This window comes from Myotis nattereri (assembly GCF_964212035.1).
Source record: "Myotis nattereri genome assembly, chromosome: 18".
Classification (NCBI taxonomy): Eukaryota; Metazoa; Chordata; class Mammalia; order Chiroptera; family Vespertilionidae; genus Myotis; species Myotis nattereri.
In genome coordinates, this window is record NC_138093.1 from 7,384,446 (window position 1) to 7,411,668 (window position 27,223).

A 27,223-nucleotide genomic window follows, 5' to 3' on the forward strand; every position below is an offset into this window, starting at 1 on the left:
ATGCCCAAGTTCAGCTGCCGGAAGCTCCGGGAAACCGGCCAAGCCTTCGAGAATTTCCTGCTCGCGGAGGGGCTGGACAAGGAGACAGACCGCGAGTGCCTGCGGACCATCTATAACCAGAAGTTCAAGCCCAGGTACGGGCCGGCCCGCTCCCTGGCCCCGAATCGCGGGCCCACTTCGCCGCCACGACCCCCGCGCCGGGCCGCCCTGCCCGCCCCGAGCCGGGGGGACGCAGCTCCGGCGGCGGCTCGGCGGGTCCTGGGGCGGCGCGGACCTCCCCTCCCGCGCGGTGCCCACGCCCCGCCCGCCCCGCCCGGCGGACCCCTGCGCCCACGTCCCGCGAAGAGCCTCCCGCGCATCCCTCGCCCCCCGGCGGCCCGGCCCGGGGCGGGGTCGTGCGGGCACCCGCGGCTCCTGGGGGCGAGGGGACAGCGCTGGGCGGGGGAGGGGCGCGTGGGGTGGGGGTCTGGGCGTCGCGCACGCGCGGGGAAGCAGCCTCCTGGTGGCGGCGGCGAGCCCCGGCGCGGGCTGCATGGCACCCCCGCCCCCTGGTTGAGGGGCTGCTTCAGGGTCCCCTATGTCTCCCTACACCCCCACCCCTACCCCCCAAAGCTGGTGTAGGAGGGAGAACCTCAGGGGGTTCGGAAGGAGAAAAGGCACCAGCTACATACGTGCCGAACCTCCGAGAGCACCTGTGGCTTCTCCATGGAGACCCAGGCCAGGCCAGTCCCCAGGCGGCCCCTTCCATCCTGTGGCTGAAGGCTGTTTGGTCGCCTTTCCTGCTGCCATCCAAGTGGAAATCAAAGAGACTTCACTCTGTCCAACCGTAGAATTGTGCTGCAAAAACACCTCTATCAATAGGCTGCAGAAAACCAAGAAACAATTTAACAGGGATAAGTGTAAAGACTTCTACAACTGAATAAGGGGTTAGTCTTAATAACAGACCTGAAAAAGACTGGATTTTAGCAGAGGGAAGGCCAGTATGGCTGCAGAAAGAGTGAAAGAAGTGTGGGATTGTGTTATTAGAAATATGTATTAGGGGGAGGGGGAGTGACTCCATATTGACCAGATTATATCTGGAATATTGGTTTCAATATCAGGTGATGCCTTTTGTATTGATTGATTTTTGAGAGAGGAAGGGAGAAAGAGAGACATCGAGTTGTTCCACTTATTTATGCATTCATTGGTTGATTCTTGTATGTGCCCTGACGGGGATCGAACCCACAACCTTGGCGTATGAGTGTCACCTTTTTAAGAGGGTCATTTACAGGCTTGAGCAACATCTGAAGAAGCAGCAAAGATGAGACCTGTTTGTGCCCCCTCACTACACTGGGCACCTTGGGTAATATAAGGATGGAAAATGTATGATCCCAGGGGAGACATAGAAGCTGAGATAGGCACACGGTATACAAGAGAATTCAGTAGAGAAAGTGGCATTGACCCTGGCTTGGAAGGATAGAGTTTTAGTATTTGGAGGAGGAGGAGGAAGAGTAAAGTTCTCAGTTGATTCATAGTCAATTGTGAGACCCCGTCAAAAGAAACCCAAAAATGTTTGCCTTGATGGGAGGAACAATTGACCTTGAATATTTTAAAGACTTTCACGGTGGAAAGAATTACACTTCTGTCCCTAAGGGGGAATTAGGTTCACTCGACATGCCCCCCTCATGCTCCCTACTCCAGGTGGAGAGTTGGATTCTAATCAGTACTGTCAAGCCCAGGCTGGAATGCTGTGACATCAACCCTCAACCTCCCAGTGGGAATTCAGTGCTTCTTCCCGGGGGCTCTCATAACTCCTTCACACCCTGGTTATAGCAGGATTACACTTCGCCTTCTTTAGAGCTGGTAGAGGCAGTCTTCCCCCACCAGAGCGTCAGATCCTCTGAAGACACGGACAGGTTTTTCATCCTATTTGCACCTCCCGGCAGTCCCCCCCTTAGAGCCTTGTATGTAGTAGAAGCTCATTAAATGCTTGTGGAACCTAACTGAATTAGTATAGTTGATCTACAAGACAATAGACTGTAGGAGAGGTATAGCTCCTGTCACCCCTGTCCCCTCCAACCCCTCACTGTCAGGAATTCTAGGGAGATTCCTACACTGTTAGGAATTGGCCCTTTCCGACAGGGTTATTTTAGGATGTTACAACATGCTCTGCTCCCAATTCTTTCTTTTTCCCATCTCTTTATTCAGTTAGGAAACCTACTTAAGGAGACTGCACTGTGCCTGTGCCTTCATCCTGCCTCTAAAGAGTGTATTCCAGCCCTGCCGGTGTTACTCAGTGGTTGAGCATTGGCCTATGAACCAGGAGGTCACGGTTCGATTCCCAGTCAGGGCACATGCCCAGGTTGTGGGCTTGATCCCCAGTGGGGGCATGCAGGAGGCAGCTGATCTAAGATGCTCATCATTGGTGTTTCAATCTCTCTCCCTTTCCCTTCCTCTCTGAAGTCAATCAAAATATATTTTTAAAAATAATAAATAGTGTATTTGTCATAGTAATAGTGATAATGATAGGAAATAAGTAGAGAGTGTTACAATGTTATAGCAATAGAAAATAATTAAAGAGTGTTATAGGAAATGTAGAAAAATTATTTTTTTGTGAAATATTAAATAGCACAGGGAATGACCACTCTGGCCAAGCCCTAGCTGCACCGTATAGATAAGACCATAGCTGAATGCTGCCCTTAGGAATGACAGACACCTTCTGAGTGACACTGTGATAGGTAACCAGCTTGTGCTCTGAACGGGAGACTTTGGTCCTTCCTCTGCCGTCCGGCGTGGAGCAAGGCAGCGTGGAGCGTGGGTGAAGAGAGGACGATCGATGTCTGAAATCAGGGACCCGTTTCTAACCCTGTTCTGACCCACAGCAGTCCAGGTGGCTCTCAGTAACATCCGTCATCACACAAGTGTTCATCAGAGTACAAGCTGGTTCTCTCCTGTCCTTATCACTATTACTATGACAGTATTCTAGTAAGGAGTGGCAGATGTGTAGACCAGGCAATACAGCTGGAGTTCAAATCTAGTGGCATAGATTTTGAACAACAATCTAGTCAAGAACGAAAATCCCATCGAGTACATCTTAAAGATTTAATTGGCTTTATTGAACAATTCCTGAATCAGGCCGCATCCCTGTAAAGACAAAAGCCCTCCAAGAAGTGGTACAAACTGGAAGGTTTCATGGGCAGGAACTGGGCCGGACAAGAAAGTTATTAGCAAAAGAAAAGAAAGGATGTTTCTGGCTGGAACACCTTTGGGGGGTGGGGCCGGAGGGCTGGCGGCAGGGGTCTTATCAGGCCTCTTACCTCACCAGTGTTGATCAGGAAATTCCAGGCTGGTTTGAGGTCACATTCCTGGTATTGGCTGAAACTGCCCTCAGGTCTTGGTGTGTTGTCCTGGGGGCAGGCAGCTCTACTTGGGCCTGTTGTTTCTTCCTCTTTAACATCTCTCCGTTTTCCTACCTGAAGTATGTGAAAAATGCCTTTCTCTCAGGATTGCGTGAGACCAGAATGAGCGACGGTTGGTAAGGCCTTCATCCTGTGTGGCATGTTGCTCGGGCTTTGGGAGTTGTGGCTGTCCTTTTAGAATGGAGTAGGGCCTGGTGCCCCGAAAAGTTTCTCACCTCGGGCAGGAGACTCATTATTTTATCAACAAATACTGGCCGGATGCCTCCTGAGAGCAAGGTGCTCCTTGCGTGAGTCACCATGAATACACAGAAGGAACCTAACTGTCTAAGGAAGGGGGCGGTGATTAAACATAATTATTTAATGGCTGTTGTGATGAGTGCTTGTAAGGAAAAGTCTAGTTATGCGTTGAGAGTGTATACCTTACAGGCCTGACCTAGTCTAGGAATTTGAGGTTTCTGGGATAAAGTGATGTTTGGATGGAATCTTGAGAGATAAGCAGGAGTTAGCAGATGCGGGGGGGGGGGGGGGGGGCAGGGAAGAGCATTCCAGACAGAGGGAGTAACCCCTTCAAAGTCTTGGGGTGACTTGAGGCCAGAGGGAGGCAGGGTCTGGATGGAATAGGACCTTGTGGACCCGCCGAGAGACATTGTGGGGTTGGTTTGTTTTCTTTTAAATTTCAACAGAAATAGGAAAGCACGAAGTTTCAAAGTAGGAGACCGACAGAATCAGGGTTTTAGGAAGATCACTGGGGCTCCTGGCGTGGAGAATGGCTTGGTACTTGGATCTCTGTCCACAGTAAAAAAAAAATGCATTTTACTTCAGGGCCTGATAAACCCTGCTTCAGGGAACAATACGTGTCCTTGAAACAATACCTAGCCTCACTCCCTGCCCTCCGCTGCTTTTAATTCTACTCTGTTTCCATTTTATAAAAACCCTGGTCTTGACCCACCAATGAGAGTTGCAACCCCGAGTTTGAAAAACATGGAATGAGATGTCCCTTTAAGACGGCTTCCAACCCTGATACTATGTTCTGAAATACTCCTCCTCTAGCTCCTATTCTTTCCTGAACGGAGTCTGAAAAGAATAGTTATTGTTCACTCAACAAACAGCAGGGGCCAAAGTCGGTCATTAAGGATGGATTGTCCGCCCTTAGGGTATGAACCTGTCCCTTATTTTCTTCTCTAAAATGGAATGACAATAGTTGCTACCCCAAAGGGTTACTGTGAGGATTAAAGGAGATCCTGTGCATAGGCGCTCAGAACAGCACGGGGAGTTCTGGGTGTTTTCTGTTGTTGATGTTATTGTGTTGGCATCATCATCGTTACGTGGAGGACTTAGCTGTACCATCTGAAAACATGAGACGTAATCCTGTAGACGGTGGCGTTATAAATTGGAGGGCCCGATCTGATTTCTGTTCATGAGGATAGTTCTTGCCTATTTAGGAGGTGAACTAGGAGAGGGTGTGAAGGAGGAACCAGCTCCCAGAGCTTGGGAAAAACGATACCCTCAGGCAGTTCACAGAAGAAACGTAAATGACTGTTCAACAGAAGGCAAGGTCCTCCAACTATATGATCATCAGGGGAAAATGCAAATTTAAAAAAGACACCATTTTTTGCTCATCAGTGTCAACGGAGAAAGGCAGTTTTGCACCTAATGTTATATATTACAACCCAAAGAGAAGCAGCAAGTAGGTTACGTGAAATCCATTGGTGACAGATGAGGGAGGTGGCAGAAAGCAAAGCAGGGGAAACCTCTGGGATTAGATAAACAGTAAAATGATAGACACTTACATCTCTTACATAGGTGGGGACAGGACAGCCAACAATTAACGTGATAACAGGATAGTTAGCAGTCAAGGATTAAGGTGATAACCATAACAGTGAGCAGGTTTATGGTCTCTCCGGGTGTGGTCTGGGAAAAGGGCGTTATCCTGACATTCCAAAGGTCTGTTGTCATTGGTGGGCCCCCTCAAGATAAAGATTGACTTTTGTCAGGGAAGAATCTAGTCTAGGACATGACGACCCTGCCATAAACTACTTTTAGTTAAAAGTTTTCATTTCAGCCGAAACCGGTTTGGCTCAGTGGATAGAGCGTCAGCCTGTGGACTGAAAGGTCCCAGGTTCGATTCCGGTCAAGGGCATGTACCTGGGTTGCAGGCACATCCCCAGTAGGAGATGTGCAGGAGGCAGCTGATCGATGTTCCTCTCTCATCGATGTTTCTAGCTCTCTATCTCTCTCCCTTCCTCTCTGTAAAAAATCAATAAAATATATTTTTTTTTAAAAAAAAGTTTTCATTTCAGATCATCTTTTGTGGTTACTTTAGGTCTGCGTTTACAAGGCCGCCCCACTGGGGACCGAGCCCACAACCCCGGCATATGCCCTTGACTGGAATCGAGCCCGGGACCCTTCAGTCCTCGGGCTGACGCTCTATCCACTGAGTCAAACCGGCCAGGGCTCATTTATCTCTTTATGCATGCAAGCTAGTTCATGATACCAACCAGGGTATTTTTTTGGTGGTGGTTTTATTATTTTTTTTTAAGTGGTCATGTTACACACATTTTCTTACTCAACAGCACATCCTGGAAATATCGCCTAATTGTCTGGTGGACACCTCTAATGCATCGTTGGGGGTTTGCCCAACATTTTGTTTTTTTATTCATTTCAAAGTAAGTTACAGACATCAGTTCACTTCAGCATGAACTATAAGTTCCAAAATTGTTTATGATTTTTTTTTTTTAGTAAAATTTACATGCAATGAAACGGACAGATTTAGGTAAACCATTCTATGAGTTTTAACAAATGCATATACCTGTGTACAACCCCCTGTCAAGATATAGGACATGACATCACTCCAGAAAGTTTCCTTATCTCCTCACACCCACCCGGAAGCCACCGCTGCTCTGATGAGTTTTGAGGTAATATGCCTGTTCTAGAACTTCACTTAATGGATACACATACTAGTACTCTTTTACAGATTCAACCACTTGGTGTGTATCCATCGGGTGTCGTTTTTATTTGTTTGTTTGTTTGTTTTTGTATCACAGAGTAATGTTCCTTGTGTGAATACAAATCACAGTTTATCCATTCTCTTGTTCGTGGACATTGTTTTCAGTTTAGGGCTATTTTGAATAAAACTGCTGTGAACATTCTTGTACAGATTGTTTTGTAGACGTATATTTTCACTTCCCTTTTCCTAAGGGGTAGCATTGCTGGGTCAGAGGGTAGGTAATATTCGCCACTTTGGTTTGTTGGAAATCTCGGGCACATTGCTTAACCTCTTTCTTTTAAAAACTTTTTTTTATTGGTTTTTAGAGAGAGAGAGATACATCCATGTGTTGTTCCCCTTAGTTACGCATTCATTGGTTGGTTTTTTTTTTATGTGCCCTGACCAGGATCTGAACCCACAACCTCGGTGCATCAGGACAATGCTCTAACTAGCTGACGACCCGGCCAGGCTGGTTAGCGCGTTAAGCGCCCAGTCAGTCACCGGTGACTGACACTAGACTTTCCGTCCGGAAAACAAAACGGGCTGGGCGCTTAATGTGTTAACCTCTTGTTTTGGTTATGACAGCGAAGTCTTTTCTGAGGGGAAGTTGCCCAGCCTTCCCTAGTTCCTGCCCATTTCCTGAACCTGCTGCTCACAACTTCCCAGCAATTTTAATAAAGCTCTTATCACTTAAATCCGCCTTCATTTATTCTGTTGCCTACGACTCCATCTGAAAGTAGTGTGACCATTAAATATAATAATAATTTTTAAATATAAAAAGTAAAAGTAATGTGGCCACGTCTTCATAGATTTAATTCCCTTTTGTTGCTTTTTCTCCTTTTGTAGAGCTTGTCCGAGTTTAGACGGTCTGTGTCGCCTGGCACCTCACATCCCAGGCCACTGCACATGGTGCTGAGTGCCAGCCAGCAGTTTAATGTTTGCATTGGCATCTGTTTCATGTATAAAATAACAGTCTGGAATGATTTAAATTTTTTTTAAACATTGTAAAAATTGGTTTTGAGCCTAACCGGTTTGGCTCAGTGGATAGAGCGTCGGCCTGCAGACTGAAAGGTCCCAGGTTCGATTCCGGTCAAGGGCATGTACCTTGGTTGTGAGCACATCCCCAGTGGGAGGTGTGCAGGAAGCGGCTGATCGATGTTTCTCTCTCATCAATGTTTCTAACTCTCTATTCCTCTCCCTTCTTCCCTGTAAAAAAATCAATAAAATATATATTTTTTTAAAAAAATTGATTTTGAGAGAGAGAGAGAAAAAAACATTGATGTGAGAGTGAAACATCTATCAGCGGCTTCCTGCACACCCGCTATGGGGGATCAAGACGAACCAGAACCCGTGCAAGTGCCCTAACCAGGAATTAAACCAGCAACCGTGTGATGCCCAACCAACTAAACCACATCCTCCCAACAAGTACTTGTCGAATAAGTTACCAGTCCTAGGTCCACATTAGGTATTAGAGTTGTATTGTTTTTTTTAATGTAGTTCACAGCATAGTACAATAATCTATACTTTTCATTGAAAAATCAGAAAATTACGGTGTGTGTTTAGTTTTACATGAAACTTCCAGACCCTTTCCAACACGATTGCATCGTTTATATTCCAACTCACAATGCATGTGTGTTCTGTTATTCCCGTGTTCTTGTCAACATGTAGTATTGTCAGCTTTTTAAGTTATAGACACTTGAGTGTGTGGTGCATTCTTCTTTCTTTTTTTAAAAAAATATATTTTATTGATTTTTCACAGAGAGGAAGGGAGAGGGGCAGAGAGTTAGAAACATCGATGAGAGAGAAGCATCAATCAGCTGCCTCCTGCACCCCCCCCCCCCCCCCACTGGGGATGTGCCCGCAACCCCTTGGCCGGAATCGAACCCGGGACCCTCCAGTCCCCAGGCCGACACTCTATCCAGTGAGCCAAACCAGCCAGGGCTGGTGCATTCTTCTTAATGGCTGCACAATATTGCAGGAAGTGGGTGTTTATAGTTTATTCAGCCATCTCCCTATTGGTGGGCATGTGTTTTGTTTCCAGTTCTTGGCCATTGTGGATGACTCTGCAGTAGGCATCCTTGTGCATATGTCCTTATACACTGGTACTTCTCTTTCCAGGGGATACATTCCTAGGAATGGGATTCCTGAGTTACAGGATACTTACATTTCTAGTGTTAGGAGATATTGCCAGATTGTTTTTCCAGAGATTGTAATACTTCACCTCTCTATCAGCTGTGTATGACAGTTCACTTTTCCATATATACTGACAGCAATACATGTGATGACTAGTTTTCCACTTTTGTCAGTCTAATGGAAATAAAATTGTCTCTCTCTCTCTTTTTTATTGATTTCAGAAAGGAAGGGAGAGAGAGAGATAGAAGCATCCATGATGAGAGAGAATCATTGATTATCTGCCTCCTGCATGCCCCCTACTGGGGATCGAGCCTAAAGTCAAACTGACCTCCTAATTCAGTGGTTCTCAACCTGTGGGTCGCGACCCCTTTGGGGGTCAAACGACCCTTTCACAGGGGTCGCCTAAGACCATCAGAAAACACATATATAATTACATATTGTTTTTGTGATGAATCACTATGCTTTAATTATGTTCAATTTGTAACCATGAAATTGGGGGTCACCACAACATGAGGAACTGTATTAAAGGGTCACGGCATTAGGAAGGTTGAGAACCACTGTTAATTCATAGTTCGACGCTCAACCATTGATCCACACCGGCTGAGTAAATGGTATCTCATTTTTACTTTAATTTGCATCTCTACTTTTGAAGCATATTTTATACTTTTTTGGTCATCTGGATTTATTCTTTAAGGTTGAATATTCAAGTTTCCTATTGTTTATCTTTTTTCCCCCTAGAAATCTAGGTGACTAGATATATAATACAAGAATTGGGGCTTTTTTTCCAACCAGTATGTACTAAGTTTGTGATTACAAAACAAACATTTTTTTTATGATTGCCACCTTAGACCAGGCAGGGATGGGTGACTTTGGGTAGTAGTATCAGACATGGGGAATAATTTGAGAAGTGTTGTGATGGTAGCACCCACAGTAGAGGTTGTAAAACTTGCAAAGTTGAGTTCCTCCTGCCCCTGAGCCCACACAGAAGTTTCCAGAAATAGGCGATTTCACATAAAAATTTTGATTTGGGCCTCTCTCAAAAGCCAGATCTGGCCATCATGGGCCTGCCTCCCCTGCTGGCAACATCTGTCTGGAGATGAGGGCCGTTCCTCCTTACACTACTGATTCAGCAATGGCGCTGTACAGGTGCCTGGGGCTGAGGGCAGCAGAGATAGTTACCTTTGGAGCCTGGCTTCTGTCTGCATTTGAGTTTGTGCTTAGTCCATGGAGCTGAATGACTCACTGACCAAGGAGTCCTGGTGAAAGTTTATGGTGACTCCTGATTTCGGTCCCTTTATGACTCCACAGCGTTGGAGGCTGATACCTGATTTTAAGACTTCTTCCTGATACTCCTCCTTCCGGGGGTGGGGGTAGGGGAAAGGTTCCTTCTCTGTTTCCTCTTCCTCCCTGGGTTGTCCTGGCCCCCACTGTTCTCAGAGGACTCACACCACCTGGGGAGATCCTAAACACTGTGATTGTAACTGCAACCTGGGGGCACCCTAATGTTAGGCTCTCTTTGACTTTGACTTTGGCCTGAATCTCCGGAGCCACCTGCCACTGGAATCTCAAACTGAGCATGTCCAAATCCAAATGTCACGGTCAGTCCCTCCAGCATCCTTCTCCTCCTGTCCTTGCCTTCTATCTCAGGAAACCCCCTAAAGCCACCCCACTGATTTCGGCATTGTCCTAGCCTCCATTCCCCTTCCAGACAATCACTAAATCCTCCTCACCTTACCTTCTCCGCATTTTCAGATCTGGCCCCTTTCCTCTCCTTACCACTGCCTTGTTCCTGCCCTGGTCATCTTTCAGTTCGACTGTTGCAATGGCCTTCTTCTAACTGGTCTTCTGCCTACAGTCTTGCCTCCAGCAAATCTACCCTCCAATCCTGATGCCAGAGTGATGTGGAATGCACATCTGGTCTTGCCACTCCCCTGCTTAAAACCCACCAACCCGGGGCTTCTGTAACCGCAGTGTAGCCTCTGATTCGGGCTGAAAGTAAGTTGCTGCTTCTGCTCCTGCTGCTCACCATTCGTTACCATTATCACTACTAATACGGGTACTAATATGAGTAGCTAGCATTTACTGAGCGCATTTTCTATTGTGTTTTCAAATGATGCCTTATCTTTTTAACCCAAGTCAGAGCTGATTCAACGTTTTCTGCACCATGACATTCTCATTTATTTGGGGTGAAGGAAAAGGGCAGAGTTACAGGCAGGGGGCACCAGGGAAACGTCTGTGACTGTAAATTCTCTCACGATGCGCTAGTGGGTGAGCATGCCGATTCAGCCTTCATAGTTAGTTAAACAGGGATCACCATGGTTCTTATGAGCGAGGATTTGCTTTCATTCCCTGGAAGGCATCGAGGGAGGGTGGTGAGCTGTCCAGAGCTTGAATATGCCCAGGAAGTATGTCACATGTGGGGATGCCCTCTGGCTCCTGGGTGCCAGTAAAGGAGGAGGACTGCTGGCCTTCGGGGTCAAGGTCAGGCCTGCAGAACTATGTGTGACCTGGTCCCTGCCCACCTCTGCTGCCTCCTGCCACTCCCTCCCTTGCACTTTTCACCCTAGTACAACCAGACTGTGTGTGATACTAATCATAGCGCACCTTATACCTTACCGAGGTCTCCTTATGTGCCAAGCACTGGGTTCAGTGGTTCACTGCTGTGTCCGTCTCGGGTAACCCTCACAGCCCTGCCAGGTAAGTCTGTCATTGTCCCCATTTTATAGAGGAGGGAAGTGAGGCTCTGAGACTCAGGTGAAGTAACCTGAAGGGAGGCGGCTAGTGGCAAGCCCCTCCGCCCTTGCTCTCGCCTACTCCTCCACCTAGTGCACACTTGGCACGCACCCTTGCACCTGACGCAAGCTCCTGGCAAGCTCCTGACGCAGGCTCCTGGGGAGACCTTCGTGAACACCCACGTCTGCCCCCAGGCTGGGCCCAGTGCTACCCTGAAAGCCCCTCGCTGCCCCCAGGCGGTGGGCTGGGATCGAGGCGAGCCTGGGGCTCTTGCTGCTCTGAGCCCCAGCGGCTAGTGTCTGGCACATAGCAGGTCTCTGTAAGCGTTGGTTGTGTTGACTAAACCGAATTTCAGGCACAGAACGTTGAGTTCTTGCTCCTCTGACCAGTTTTCCCTGTCTTCACCTTCTCCAGGCACAGAGCCAGCTATGTGATCTCTGGACAAGGACCCTTTCTCTTCCTGCTTGGGTTCTACCTGCGCGCTTTGACTTCGGGTGCAAAAGTGCTGTCTGATCAGCCGCCTTGCCCGCCCCCACCGGACACCCATTCTGTCTCTCTGACCCCTCTCACTCCCGCCTCAGGCTGGACCCCAGGCCCCCCCTCGGAATCCACTCCTTGGCTTCCCCTTAGCCTTCGTTCTTCCCGCGGGGCTGGCTGTATCTTTTTTGGTCCCCAGTAGTTTTCCTCCCAGAAAACCTTCGTTTCTCTCTCCCTCCTGGTCCTCAAAATCAACAGCCACAATGGGACGTTCCTCCTCGGAACGCACGTACACACCTGCTGTTTAAAACTGTCCGAGTTTGTCCCGGAGAGTCCCGTTGCCTTTCCTGAAAACATGGAGAAGTCCTACGATCCCCAGCCTGAGCCTGTCCCTGTCCCGGCCTGTCCTGCAGCAGAGCGACCCTCAGACACCCTCCCCAGCACGCTCCCTGCATCCCCCTGGCCCCGCCCCCCTCACCTCCCAGTCTCCTCTGCTTCCGGCAGCTTTGGGAAACCTGCCCCTGGCTTCTCCTCCATGCTGTATGGGATGAAGAGTGCCAATCTGGCCTATGTCACCAAGAAGCGGGTCAGGTTCTTCAAACTGGACCGCTGGACCGACGCGTCCGATACCAGCACATACCACCACAAGTCACTGTTTGCCAAGATCTTCCATGACAGGTGTGTGTGTGTGTGTGTGTGTGTGTGTGTGTGTGTGTGTGTAAGCGGGTGGGGCTTGGGGGAAGCTGTCTGGCTGAGAAAGTGTGAGTTGCCTCCCTTTGGGGTAAGGCCGTCCTTTAAGAAGTGGGGGTAAGGGTAGGAAAGGAGCTAAATGGTCGGGGGGTGGGGGGGTGGGGGGGGAGTGGTTGTCCAGGACAGCTGCCACTCCCTGAGGGCAACATCCAACCAGGCCCCTCCCGCCCCAGCCCCTCCTTGACTCCCACTCTCCCCAGGGCTGAGTATCTGCAAGGGAAACATGGGGTGGACGTGGAAGTCCAGGGGCCCCATGAGACCCAGGATGGGCAGCTCCTGATCCGCCTGGATTTGAACCGCAAGGAGATGCTGACCCTGAGGCTTCAGAATGGAGGAACCCAGCCCGTCACCCTCACCCACGTCTTTCCACTCTCCCGGACCCCCCAGTTTAAATTCTACAAAGGGGACCAAAAGCTGCCCTGTTCACTGGGCCCTGGTGAGTGGGTTTCCAGAGGAATGAGCCTCGGGGTGGGCAGGGGCTGGCCCGAGGGAGGGCTGGTGCTTAGGAACCACGCTGGTGCTGTCCTGTGGCTCCTGCCTGGGGATGGGGCCCTGTGGGGCAGTTTCCAGGGCCGGTTGCTGGTGGGGGACCCCTCTCCCACCACCCCCCCACTCACTCAGCCCGCTCCCCCAGGTGAGTGCTATGAGCTCCTCGTCCACTGTCAGACCAGCTTCGTGGGCTACTTCCCGGCCACGGTGATCTGGGAGCTGCTGGGCCCCGAGGAGCCGGGCTCGGAAGGAGCTGGCACTTTCTACATTGCCCGCTTCCTGGCTGCCGTCGCCCACAGTCCCCTGGCCGCACAGCTGAAGCCCACGGCGCCCTTCAAGCGGGCCCGGATCACTGGAAACCCTGTCGTGACCGCCCGGGTTGAGGAAGGACAGAGACCTGACCGGTAACTTCTCCCTCCAGCCCAGTCCAGGCTGGGGTGCCCCGATGCGACAGTGCGGGCCCCCTTTCCTCACTGTGAGTTCTGAACTCCTTCAGGGAGAAAGTTGCCGATATGCGGACAGTGTGAAAAAATGTTAAGGCTTTTCCACTCCGTGGTGGGTTATTAGGCAGCCCCCATACACACATCTCCCTCCTTTTTTAACAGCTTTATTGAGGCAATTCATATGCCCTTCAGTTTGCCCGTTTAAAATGTACGAGTCAGTGGTTCTTTGAATATTCACACACATGTGCAGCCATCACCACAATCTATTTTAAATATATTTTATTGATTTTTTTTACAGAGAGGAAGAGAGAGGGATAAAGAGTTAGAAACATCGATGAGAGAGAAACATCGATCAGCTGCCTCCTGCACACCCCCCACTGGGGATGTGCCCGCAACCAAGGTACATGCCCTTGACCGGAATCAAACCTGGGACCCTTCGGTCTGCAGGCCGACGCTCTATCCACTGAGCCAAACCAGTTAGGGCGCCACAATCTATTTTAGAATGTTTCCTTATCCCCAAAAGGAACCTGTCCTCTTCGGCTCTCACCCTTCTTCTCCCCGTTCCCTCCCGGTCCTGAGGATCCTCTCATCTGCTTCCCGTCTCTATAAATTTCCCTTTTCTCAACATTTATTGTGAATGGAATAATAGAATCAGACGTGGCTGGATGTTCACACAATACTGTTCACCAAAAAAGCAAACTATAGACCATTGTGCTCTTTTTGTTAAAAATATATGTGTATTATGCAAATTAACAAAGACAGAAGTGTGGACAGCTGCATACCAAAAAGCTAACATTGGTTATGCCTGGATGGTGAGAATGCTGTTTACTTACTTTTTTATTACCTATTTTCTGATGAATGTGTATTGTTATGTACATGTATATGTATTACATATATATATTTAAATTTTTTAAAATATGTTTTTATTGATTTCAGAGAGGAAGGGAAAGGGAGAGAAAGAATCATTGATTGGTTGCCTCTTACACGCCCCCTACTGGGGATCAAGCCTGCAACCCAGGCATGTGCCCTGACCAGTAAATGAACTGTGGTGACCTCCTGGTTAATGGGTTGACCCTCAACCACTGAGCAACACCGGCCGAGCTTACATGCTTACGTGTGTGTGTGTGTGTGTGTGTGTGTGTGTGTATTTTTTAATATATTTTATTGATTTTTTACAGAGAGGAAGGGAGAGGGATAGAGAGTTAGAAACGTCGATGAGAGAGAAGCATTAATCAGCTGCCTCCTGCACACCCCCTATTGGAGATGTGCCCGCAACCAAGGTACATGCCCTTGACCGGAATCGAACCTGGGACCCCTTCAGTCTGCCGGTCGACGCTCTATCCACTGAGCCAAACCGGTCAGGGGTACATGTATATTTTTAAGTTTTCAAGTATCGTGCATTTTCAAGAACTGAGAATGAATGGTCCAGCCTTGGGGTGAGCAGCCTCGTGACGTAGTGAGTCAGGCTTCCTTGGGCGAAGGCTGCTGACCCCTTTCCGCAGTGGTACTGTGTAGGGCTCCTGCCACCCCCCCCACCCCCCACCCCCCCAGGGAGGGGTGCGCTCGCCTCTCTGAAGTGAGGGGCCTGTGTTTGCGACAGCTTCTCTTCCCCCGTTCCTCCAGTGCAAAGGGCTATGACCTGGAGCTAAGTTTGGCGCTGGGGACATACCACCCGCCCTCCTGCCTCCGGCGTCTGCTCCCCACCCTTCTTCAGGGAAGAAGTATCTTCACTGCCCCAAAGGAGATTGCTGAGATCAAGTAAGCACCAGTCCTCTGCACCCTCACGCTCTCTGAGTCTGTTCCCCGCTGGCTTCTTCCCACCCACGCGCCGCAGCCACCCCACCCTGCAGCCTCCCCGGCTCCATTCATGCCTCCCCTTCCTCAGCACGCACTGCGCATGCGCAGGGCACGGTTCTGGGTGGGTCGGTCACATGAGGGCCGTGCCTATATGAGTCGGGGGAGAAATGAGCATTGATCTTAACATTTCTTCAAAAGACCGTTTATCTTATAACTTCATGGAGTGATGAATGCTCTGAAGAGCTAACGTAAAGCTCAGCCAGAGCTCAAGCAGGGCAAGGGAGGGGATGGGTTGTGCCGCTTTGCAGAGGGCGGTCAGTCCCCACCTTTTGGAGAGGGTGACATTGGAGCAGGGAGTGACCCGTGAACGAGGTGAGGGTGGAGGTCATAAGAGGAGTATGTTCCAGGCCCAGGGCTCCAGTGCCCACTCAAGGCGGGGCGGGGGGGGGGGGGGGGCGGCAGGGAATAAGAGCCAGGGTTCCCTTCTTCAGGGTCCTTCTAGTTTCTCGGATTCCTGATGCTCATAGTCCCAGAGCTGCAGATGGGAGAGGGTAGATGCTCCTGGGCATGGGGGCTACCTGACCCATCCTCCTCCTGCCCCCCCAACCCCCCACACCGTCACTGCTAGGGCCCAACTAGAGACATCCCTGAAGTGCAGAAACTACCAGAGGAAATTCCAGCTACTGCTGCACCTGGAAGAGCTGCAGATGGAGCATGACATCCGGCACTATGACCTGGAGTCGGTGCCCATGAACTTGGACTCCGTCTCCCAGAACCCCAAGCTGCTCATGTTGGAGGTTGGGGCTTGGATCGGGGGCGGGGATGGGGGCTCAGCCCACTGGCTGTGGGCAGAATGCTGCTCCTGCCGGCTGGGCAAGACAAGAGGAAGGATGAAAATGTTTCTGCCCCCCCCCCCCTCCCGAGGGCTCAGCAGGGGGCAGCGTGGGCATCCTGTGCCCAGAAAGAGGGTCAGAGCAGGGCAGTGGGGAGCTATGATATAGCTGCCATCAGCTATGTGGCCTTCACTCTCTAGGCCTGCATTCGCTTATCTGAAAAACACAGAGCTGGACCAGGTAGTTCTTGGCGCTCTTTCCAGCTCTCAGATGTTGAATGTGCCCACAGAAGCCCAGAGTTCTGTGAGAACAGGTTCTTCGCACGCGTGCTGAGGAAGGGCCCTGGTGAGAAGCGGGGGTTAAGGATGATCAGCGAGATTCCTGCAGGAACTGAGTTGTAAATGAGATTTTAGAGGCAGAGTAGGAACTGAGCCAGCTAAGGGGGCAACTGGACAGGCTGGGGATCTGGCTCCCAAGTCCTGAGACCTGCATGGGAGGCTGTCCAGCATCCCTGTGCTTAGCATCTCTGAGCAGCTTGGACAGACTTGGCTCTTCCCTGGTCCCCTGACTCTGCACTTGTTGGTTGGAGGGGAAAGAGGCAAAGTCCCCTGAGTCTTGGGGTGGAAGGGGGCTCTTTGGTGAGCCTCCCCGAGATAGAATCTTACTTGTTTGCACACCCCATAGGTTCCTGGGGTGGCCGAGAGCCGCCCGTCAGTGCTGCGGGGAGACCACCTGTTTGCCGTTTTGTGCTCCGAGGCTCAGCAGAAGGACCCCATCACCTACAAGGGCTTTGTGCACAGGGTGGAGTTGGACTGTGTCAAGCTGAGCTTTTCCCCGAGGTGGGTGTTGGGGGAACCCTGAGCTGCCTGAAGGGTCTACAGACATCTCTCAGGCCACTTCTCCCTGAGATCCCAGGGATCAGACAGGAGGAATTTTCTTCAGGGGGACCCAGAAGTGCCTCAGCAAACTCCCTCCCCTGCAGGGATTGCATAGAGGTTTTGGGAAGTGCGGGTGGAGTCGGGGTAGAGGGAGAGTCTGGCCTTGAATTGCCCACCCTCCTAACTGGCAGTCTTCCCCGCCTCTCTGCCTTCCCAAAGCCTCCTGGACCGCTTTGTGGATGGGCTGACCTTCAAGGTGAGCTTCACCTTCAACCGCCAGCCCCTGCGGGTGCAGCATCGTGCCTTGGAGCTGACGGGGCGCCACCTGCTGTGGCCCACACTCTTTCCTGAGGCCTCCCGTGGGATCCCGCGGCTGCCCTCAGATGTGACGTTCAAGTGAGACTGTGGGCTGGGTCTCTGGGCCTGGAGAATGGAGTCCAGGGTGCCTCTAGGACACTGGATAACTTCATGTTCCTGACCCTCTGCCAGGCTGTATGACCGGAGTCTGGAGTCAAACCCAGAGCAGTTCCAGGCCATGAAGCATATTGTTATGGGCACCACCCGGCCAGCCCCCTACATCATCTTTGGGCCTCCAGGCACTGGCAAGACTGTCACCTTGGTGGAAGCCATCAAGCAGGTGGGGCCTGAGCAAAGACCTGGGGCCTACACCTGGACCCCCCAGGCCCATGCAGTTGCCCCCGGATTCTGGTTCCTTCCAGCTTCCTGAACGCCCCTACGCGGGCGGGCATCACGGGTCATTGTGGCTGTTGAGATGGTGGTGTCGGTTGTGCACTGCACGACTCTCAGAGTCACCATTCCCATGTCCGTCATCACACACTTGTCTAGTTACTGCACGTTTTCCAGCATTTGATGTGCTGTTTGGACTAGCAAGGAGGCTGGGGGTCAGAGCTTGCCTTTTGTGTCACTACCTCAGCTTTGGGAGGCAGATGTCACAGTGCGCTGCCTGCATCACTGTCAGGACTGAGTCTTACGCCTACTCCCCCCCCACACACACACACACACACAAACCCCCCAGACCTGGCAGCTGCTTCCCACACTGCGTATCCCCGTCCCCCCAGGTGGTGAAACACTTGCCCAACGCCCACGTCCTGGCCTGCGCTCCGTCCAACTCAGGGGCTGACCTCCTCTGTCAGCGGCTCCGCACCCACCTGCCCAGCTCCATCTACCGGCTCCTGGCCCCCAGCAGGGACATCCGCATGGTGCCCGAGGACATCAAGGTACCTGGGGAAGTGCAGGAAGCCACAGGATGAAGCGAGCAGGGAGGCTCTCGGGGTAGACACTAAGGCCAGGAAACTAGGTGACCTGGATTCCCACCCTCGCTGTGGGGCCTCGCCTGGGCCAGGACCCCGAGCTGGCCTTCCGTTTCCCTGTGTGTGAAATGAGAGGTGAATAAGATTGAGGGTGAGAGCGGGGAGCGCCATGCCGATGCCCTCTCCCTTCACACAGCCCTGCTGCAACTGGGACGCAACTAAGGGGGAGTTCGTGTTTCCTCCTAAGAAGAAGCTGCAGGAATATCGAGTCTTAATCACCACCCTCATCACTGCCAGCAGGTGGGAAGTGTGTATGTGTATCTCTTTTTTAAAAAAAAAAATTTTATTGAGGAAGGGAGAGGGAGAGGGAGAAAAAGATAGAAATATCAATGACGAGAGAGAATCGTAGATCGGTTGGCTCCTGCACGCCCCCAACTGGGGATCGAGCCCGCAACCCGGGCATGTGCCCTGACCTGGAATCAAACCGTGACCTCCTGATTCATGAGTCAATGCTCAACCACTGAGCCACACCGGCCGGATATATGTGTGTCTCCTGATAGTGTATATGAGTAAAGAGGTCGCAGGCTAGGGAGTGGAGGGAGGGGCCAGCTTGGTGAGGTTTGGCGGTCGGGTCCCTGGGTCTGACCTCAGCTTGGCCTGACACCTCCCAGATTGGTTTCGGCCCAGTTTCCCATCGATCATTTCACACACATCTTCATCGATGAGGCTGGCCACTGCATGGAGCCCGAGAGTCTGGTGGCCATAGCAGGTAAGGGGCTCAGGGTGGGCTGCGGCTCTGCCACCCTACGTGGGGCGGGGGAGGTCCCACCCCACTTATCTTTCTCCCTGTGCAACCTTGCCTCCCAGGGCTGATGGAAGTCAAGGACTCGGGCGATCCAGGAGCACAGCTGGTGCTGGCAGGAGACCCTCGGCAGCTGGGGCCTGTGCTGCGCTCCCCGCTGGCCCAGAAGCACGGGCTGGGGTACTCCCTGCTGGAGCGGCTGCTTACCTACAACGCCTTGTACAAGAAGGGCCCCGACGGCTATAACCCCCAGTTCATCACCAAGCTGCTGCGCAACTACAGGTACCGCCCCCCTCCCTCCTCCCGAGATCCCACGCCTTCAGGCCCTCTGCAGCCCCGCTGGAGGCTCCGTCCGCAGGCCTGTTGCTCAGAGGCTGTGTGGCAGAGAGGCTGTAAGCCAGGTTGCGGTCTCTCTGGGCCCGGCCGTGTTACTCCGTGGCTGTGTAGCCATCCAAGCAGCTTTGCTCTGGAACTGTTTGCTTACCTGCACATTAAGGGATGGTCAGTGGTTCCCAGACACTCGGATATATCTGGTGCGGGTCCCAGATGAAGTTTCCAGGCAATCCAAGGAGAAATTAGAAAAATAGGAACCATGTAGTTTTTTATTAACCTTGTTGGTATTTAGATTAAAGAGCCACCCTTCCTTTCACCAATAAGTTCATACATCTGAAATGCTCAGACGAGCTCCCAAGTCCCTAGTGCCTTAGAGGAGCCCACTAAGAATTAAATAAACGTTAGCTATTGTGTATTGGTTTTCTTTTTTAAAAAATATATTTTATTGAGTTTTTACAGAGAGGAAGGGAGAGGGATAGAGAGTTAGAAACATCGATGAGAGAGAAACAGGGATCAGCTGCCTCCTGCACCCCCCCCACTGGGGATGTGCCCGCAACCAAGGTACATGCCCTTGACCGGAATCGAACCCGGGACCCTTCTAACCACAGGCGGACGCTCTATCCACTGAGCCAAACCGGTTAAGGCTATTGTGTATTTCTTGCGTTTGAGGATTTAACACATTATCTCATCAGATACCGGTGATAGTAGATGATACTTGTGTGTGTGTTGTCCTTCCTCAGAATTGAAACCTGAGAATGGGTTTCTGATATCTTGTTTTCTTCTTTTAAATTTGGCTGGTCTTTGAAACCCCTGGACCGAATCCTCTCTGGAACCACATGTGGTTCTATTTTCTGTGGTTGACGGTCCGAGCAGCAGACGTTTTAGGTGAAGGAGCCTGCTATCCAGTGGACAGAAGGCAGGAGGATAATGTGTGTGAGCCCAGAGCAGGTAGAGCGGGCGAGGCAGAAGTAATCTGTTCCCGGTCTTGCTCTCCCTCCGGCCTCCGGCCTTCCAGGTCTCACCCCACCATCCTGGACATTCCTAACCAACTCTATTATGAGCGGGAGCTACAACCCTGTGCCAACCTTGTGGACCGGGAACGCTTCTGCCAGTGGGAGGGCCTGCCTCGCAAGGTGAGGGGCTCCCGCCCCGTTCCCTCCTGTTGAAGATGCAGGGGAGGAAGTGGCTGAGTGGAAGCCAAGGGTCTGTCCCTTCGTCCCCTTGGCCTGGGGGCCTGGGAGCCCACAGTGTCTGGAAGGGTTTGGGGTGAGAGGGAAGGGAAGGGGGGCAGGGAGGCCCGGCTAAGGGTTTCCCCTGACTGTGTCCAGGGCTTTCCCATCATCTTTCACGGTGTGATGGGCAAGGATGAGCGTGAGGGCAACAGCCCCTCCTTCTTCAACCCCGAAGAGGCTGCCACGGTGACTTCGTACCTGAAGCAGCTGCTGATCTCCTCCTCCAAGAAGGGCAAAGGCCGCCTGAGCCCCCGAAATGTGGGCGTCATCTCTCCATACCGGAAGCAGGTTAGGCCCTCAATTCCCATTGAGGGTGACACACACACACACACACACACACACACACACACACACACACCCTGGTACCTCATTCCTAGGCAGACCACTAGGTGGAGGTTCCGGAGCTCAGGCCTCTGCTCGCCCCGTATCTGGGAAGCTCAGAGGTCAGCGGCCCCTCCCTGTGTGCCTTCCAGCTGCCCCTCCCTGTGTGCCTCCCAGCTCCCTGACCTCCTGCCTGACTCCCTCTTGCACTGGGGTGATGGGGTGAGAGAAAAGCCCTTGTCCCCATCTTCCAGGTGGAAAAAATCCGTAATTGCATCACCAGGCTGGACAAGCAGCTCCGGGGACTGGATGACATCAAGGACTTGAAGGTGACACTGACCACTGTTCCACATTTGCTCTCTGTCTGCCTTCTGTGCCCCTCTCCTCCCAGGTCCCAGAGAGCCTCGGGCTCCTGCCTGCCGCTCCAGGCTGCCCCTGCCTGTCCCACCCTGACTAGGATTCTCCCCAAGCGCTCACTTCTGAATATCCGCTTGGGGTGCGACCAGGATGCCTGCATGTTTCGCAAACAGCCCACACCATTTTTATGATTAGGCTGGCTGGAGGCCTCTGCTCGAAGAATAAAGTCCAGATTCCCCGGCCTGCCTGACCCGTCATGTGACTGTCCCGCTGCCCTCTCCTCCCTCTGGGACAGTAGCTTCACCCTCTCTCAGGCCACGTTTCTCAACACTGGCTGCAGATAAGAATCACCTGGAGAGCTTTGGCACTGCCTGTGCCAGCGCCCCACCCAGCCAATTAGCACAGCGATCTGGGGGCAGAGCCAGGGCATCGGGATGGCTTCCAGCTCCTCAGGTGATCTCGTATGCAGCCAGGGTTGGAACCAGTGCTTTAAGACTTGGAGTCCTTGCCCTGGCCAGTGTGGCTCGGTTGGTTGGGCATCATCCCAGGAGGTCATCAGTTCCATTCTTGGTCAGGGCACAAGCCTGGGTTGCTGGCTCTGTCCCCAGTAGGAAGTATGCAGGAGGCAGCCCATCCATGTTTCTATCTTCTCTCCCTCTTCCTTCTTCTCTCCCTCACATCAATAAAAAAAACGTATTTCAAAAAGTATTTAGAGGCCTCTCTCTTAGAACTTCTGATTCAGGAGGTCTGGGTTGTATTTTTTTTTAATATATTTTATTGATTTTTTTTACAGAGAGGAAGGGAGAGGGATAGAGAGTTAGAAACATCAATGAGAGAGAAACATCTATCAGCTGCCTCCTGCACACACACCCCCCGGGGATATGCCCGCAACCAAGGCACATGACCTTGACTGGAATCGAACCCGGGACCCTTTGGTCCACAGGCCAACGCTCTAGCCACTGAGCCAAACTGGTCAGGGCATGGGTTGTATTTTTATAACAAGTACTTAGTGATTATCTTCAGGAAAGTTTGAAAAACACTTCTGAGTTACCATGTTTTCTTTTTCTTTGTTTTAATCCTCATCCAAGGATCTTTCTTCCCATTGATTTTTAGAGCGAGTGGAAGGGGGCGGGGAGAGAAACATCGATGTGAGAGAGACACATCGATTGGTTGTCTCCCACATGCACCCCGAGTGGGGCCAGGGGTCGAACCTGCAGTCCTCTGGTGTGAGGACCAATGCTCTGACCACGGAGCCACACGGACCAGGGCCCAAGTTTTCTGTACTTAGAAGTCTTTCCAGCCCCCATCCCTCTAACTGGAGCAGCTTCCAGGGCATCCGGTCCTTCCTCCCTCCTGCCCCCGTTAGAGCACTCGCTCTCTCCCCTGTGACAGCTGCCGCGTGACTTCTCTACACCTGCCCTGGAGCTCCAGCTCCCTGAGGCAGGGCTGGGCCCTGTGGCCCTGGTCTCAGGCCGCCCTTCCCTCTAGGTGGGCTCCGTGGAGGAATTCCAAGGCCAAGAGCGCAGCGTCATCATCATCTCCACGGTGCGGAGCAGCCAGAGCTTCGTGCAGCTGGATCTGGACTTTAACCTGGGTTTCCTCAAGAACCCCAAGGTCTGAGGGCTGGCAGGGGGGCCGGAATTCTTCCTTCTTCAGGGCCTTTGCCTCCGGTAACGCCAACACTTCTCCCTTCCAGAGGTTCAACGTGGCTGTGACCCGGGCCAAGGCTCTGCTCATCGTGGTGGGCAACCCGCTGCTCCTGGGCCATGACTCCGACTGGAAGGCGTGAGCATCCCCAAGCCCCCCACCCCATATGGCAGCTGTCTCTTTACAACTACCTCCTTGTGGCTCAGTTCATCGCAGACCTGTCCACCTTGCAGCACCCCCATTTCAGTTACCTGCCACTCGGAGGTTAAGCATCTTGTCCAAAGGCCCCGGCTGGTGCCCCGCAGCCAGGCATGCTTGTGTGAGTGTCCCTGTCCTCCCCGTCCCCCCCCCCAGATTCCTGGACTTCTGTAGAGACCATGGGGGCTATACCGGGTGCCCCTTCCCTGACCAAGTGGACCCGCAGCACGAACAGGACTTACTCAAAGGTCTGAGCAAGCTCAGCATCTCTACCTCAGGTATGGCTGGGCCGGGGCAGGCCAGGTCCTGGCTAGTGCTGGTTGGGGTGGAGGTAAGGAAGACAGCTCGCCTCCTTTCTCTCCAGGGCCCGAAAGTCACGACTACCTCTCCCAGGACCTGGAGGGTGAAGCCGACCTGCCCCTGCAAGTGGAGCCCGAGTGGAGAAATGAGCACTGAAGAGATGCTGCCGGCCTTCAGCCTTTGCATACCAACTAGGCCTTAACCGCCCCTCACCCTGCCCCTCACCCAAACCCAGCCGAACGGCCCCTCCAAGGGACAGGAAGGCTGGGGGAGGGAGTTTACAACCCAAGCCCTTCCCCCGCTCCCCGGCAGGGAAGAAAGATACAAGCTGCTAACAATGTGGGGTAAGGGGGGGGGAAGAAAAACTGAAAATTAAATTTTGTTCTATGCAAACGCGTGCATGTCTTCTTGGCCTGGTGCCTGCTTCCAAAAGCCCCAAGCTGACCCCACAGAAGAGGGGACACTACCCAAGGCCATACCACCTCCCCCTAGAGACCAACCCAGCCCCCACGACCAGGGGAGGAAACCCAGGGGGAGGTGGCAGGGAAGCCACCCACAGCTTCTAAGCTTAGCCTCCGCTCCAGACCACTCCCCTCACCCGCCCCCAAGGCCCAGAGCCAGGCATGACCTCATCCTTTGCTCCTAGACTCCACCCTGCCTGCCGGAGTCCTGCCTTTGCAAACAGGGGCCGGCCTGGTTAGCAACTAGAAAAAGAGGAGGAGAGACGGGACTACAGGCTCAAGGCCAACACAGAGACCAGAAGAGAAAGACAGGAAGCTGCTCATATACACGTTGAAGCCTGTGGCCCTTTTATTCATGCCCCCCAGCAGGTATAGCCAGAAAAGGGCCCCTGCCCAAAGCAGAAATACCAGGGCCCAGGACTCTGGGTTACATCCTCCAAATCCCCTTCCCCAGACATGTGAGCCAGGAGTGTATAAAGTGCTGGTGTGATGATCCTCCGGGGAAGGCCAAAGGGACCCAGGGCCCCACCCTACACCCGGGCAGCCGAACTCTGCTCCAGGAGGGCGGGGCACAGCCCTTGGCTCCCAGAGTGCCTGGAGGGAGGCGGGGGCCGCCACTGCCACTGCCACTGCCACCACCACTGGGGCTGGGGCCTTGGGAGACCCGATGCAGTCCTGGGCTGGAGGGAACTGGAAAAGGGAGCCTTCAGCACGGAGCCCTAAGAGGATGGGGCTTGGGGGTGTTCCTGCGCCCCTGTGAAGGGACTCGAGGTGGGGATGGAGGAGAGGCCTGTGTGGGGGGGGGAGGAGGGGTCTCAGAGAATGGGGCAGCCCCTCCGGCGCTTATTCTTGCGGACCTGGAGGCCAGCCCGAGTGGCCATCTCGAACACCTCCCGCACCCCCTCCTTGGTCTTGGCTGAGCACTCGAGGTAGCCAAAGGCACTGATCCTGTTCGCCATGTCCCGGCCTTCCTCAGATCGCACAGGCTCCTGGAGGATGGAAGGTGAGAAGTCAAGGGAAGCTGGTGGCCAGGTGCATCTCACTGCCACACCCTTAAGTGCAGTAACTAGAAGAAACATCTTCAGCCCTAACCTGCAAAGCACCTAAGCCTCGGCACCCTGCCGCCGCAGGACCAGCGACCCAAGACTCAAGTTTATGTTAAAATCCTCTCCATCGCCCTAGACCAGTGGTCGGCAAACTGCGGCCCCTTGAGTGTGGCTCTTCCACAAAATACCACGTGCGGGCGTGCACGTACAGTGCGATTGAAACTTCGTGGCCACACTCAAGGGGCCAAAGAGCCGCATGTGGCTCGCGAGCCGCAGTTTGCTGACCACTGGCCTAGACCCACGCTACATCCTTCTGTTACCTGAATAGGCATCTAGCCCCTCCAAACGAACCTCCCTGCCTCCATGCTCACTTTCTTACAACCTTCACTGTGTGGCTGCCAGAGTAACGTTCTGAACACAGACCTGACCACACCTGTCCCATCTGAAACCTCAGGGTAGTCCAGCGGTTCTCAACCTGTGGGTCGCGACCCCTTTGGGGGTCGAACGACCCTTTCACAGGGGTCGCCTAAGACCATCGGAAAACACATACATAATTACATATTGTTTGTGTGATTAATCGCTATGCTTTATGTTCAATTTGTAACAATGAAATCGGGGGTCACCACAACATGAGGAACTGTATTAAAGGGTCGCGGCATTAGGAAGGTTGAGAACCACTGGGGGAGTCCATGCTCCTTATTCTGGGATAAATGAATCGTGGCTAGAGATCCACTTACCAGGTCCCCTGATGAGCCAGCTCCCTCCCTCTGGGCCTTTCTTTCAGCCACTTATAATGGATTTTCTTATTCATCTTCATAGCCCCAACCACAGACGAATAAACCGAAATGCCAAGTGACCTTGGACAAGTCACTTCATTCTCCGATGGCTACCCCTCTGGTTCTCCCTCACCAGGGTGGGAGGCGGGTGCCACCACCCCGCTAACAGGGCAGTCCCCTGGAAAGAAGGCTCCCTTCGGCCCCAGCCTGGCCGCCCACCCACCTGCTTCATCTTGGCCAGCTCCCTCCGGGTGTGCTCGTCTTGCCGCAGGTCCTTCTTGTTGCCCACGAGGATGATGGGCACGTTGGGGCAGAAATGCTTCACCTCCGGAGTCCACTTCTCAGGAATGTTTTCTGCACAGACAAGACCCAACAGGTGCTGGTGCCTCCACTTAGACGAGAAAGCCCCCCTCCCTGAAGCCCCCGGTCTCCCCACAGCAGAGTCTTAGAGGGTGTTCAGCATGACAGTCCCTTGTACAGCTCAAAACCTCTCCCCTGAGCCCTCCTAAGGGCCAGAGTTCCCCCGGTGAAGGAAGCCAACAGCCCCCGCACCCCTCCCCACAGCCTCCGCCGCCTGGGATGGCGGAAATCAGCCAAGGCAAGAGCGACCTCGGGTTGGTCGGTTCCGAAGGGTTCTGGCCCCCCTCCAGGCCCTCACCCAGGCTGTCCGGGCTGTCGATGGAGAAGCACATGAGGATGACATCAGTGTCTGGGTAGGAGAGCGGCCGGAGGCGATCATAGTCTTCCTGCCCAGCTGTGTCCCAGAGGGCCAGCTCCACCTGACACACAGGGCCGGTGAGAAGCCAGCCCGAGGGCCCTAGCCACGCCCCCACCCTGCCACCGAGGGGTCCTCGCGGAAGCCACCCGTCCTGGAGGCTCCATGAACATCCATTGAGCACCTGCTCCGTGCCAGGAACAGTCCCTGTCACCCACCACCAATTAGGTGAGTTTTTAAAAATCCTGAGACATCAGCGCTTCATCTTTGTGCTACTTATGAACTGCCACCGTGAGCGTCCGTTTTACTGAATCCTCACAACCACCCTTTGAAGGAGGCCTTATCATTCCCCCCGTTTTGCAGTTGGGGGAGCATGAAGCTCAGAGGCGAAGGGGCCCTGTGTAGGGAACCGGGAGGTGCGTCTAGATTTCCTGGCTGCACTTGCACTTCCTGACTGTCACTGGCGCCAGCAGGGAAAGTGCAGCTCGGCCCTGGTGGTGAAGAAGGACATGCGGGGTGCAGTGTTGGGCGGGGTCCCCGGTGCCGTGGGAAGGGGCTCTCCTTCACCTGCTTGCCGTCCACCTCGATGTCCGCGATGTAGTTCTCGAAGACGGTGGGGACGTAGACCTCTGGGAACTGGTCCTTGCTGAAGACGATGAGGAGGCAGGTCTTCCCGCAGGCCCCATCGCCCACAATCACCAGCTTCTTTCGGATCGCAGCCATGGCTGGGGCTGGCAGGGGAGAGGGGAGAGGCCTCCTAAGTCCAAAAGCATTTCTCTGGGCCCCCCAAGACCTCCCGGAAGCTGAAACATCCAGCAAAAGGAGGGCAAGGGGCTTGCGCAGGCAT

General features: G+C 52.8%; 2 protein-coding genes across 3 annotated transcripts in view; one reads left to right on the forward strand and one right to left on the reverse strand.

Moving 5' to 3' along the window:
* MOV10 (Mov10 RNA helicase) lies at positions 1-24,208 on the forward strand (the record flags this gene model as incomplete). The annotated part of the gene is made up of 20 exons (XM_081113252.1): positions 1-134; positions 12,232-12,405; positions 12,678-12,913; positions 13,112-13,370; positions 15,033-15,167; positions 15,835-16,003; positions 16,724-16,878; positions 17,137-17,313; positions 17,407-17,554; positions 17,997-18,155; positions 18,385-18,488; positions 18,860-18,957; positions 19,056-19,272; positions 20,339-20,456; positions 20,652-20,843; positions 21,131-21,205; positions 22,722-22,847; positions 22,930-23,018; positions 23,235-23,356; positions 23,443-24,208. 20 exons carry the CDS (start codon positions 1-3, stop codon positions 23,532-23,534), a joined length of 2,979 nt encoding a protein of 992 aa, XP_080969378.1. The 3' UTR covers positions 23,535-24,208.
* Positions 24,158-27,223, reverse strand: part of RHOC (ras homolog family member C) — a 5,934-nt gene continuing 2,868 nt past the window's right edge. For both annotated transcript variants that reach the window (XM_081112140.1, XM_081112141.1), the window contains exons 2-5: positions 26,944-27,107; positions 26,320-26,440; positions 25,885-26,015; positions 24,158-24,828 (exon numbers count right to left, since the gene is read on the reverse strand). In XM_081112140.1, the coding sequence (XP_080968266.1) occupies positions 24,655-24,828; positions 25,885-26,015; positions 26,320-26,440; positions 26,944-27,099 (582 nt within the window). In that variant the 5' untranslated portion in view covers positions 27,100-27,107 and the 3' untranslated portion in view covers positions 24,158-24,654. The remainder of the gene's footprint in view (positions 24,829-25,884; positions 26,016-26,319; positions 26,441-26,943; positions 27,108-27,223) is intronic.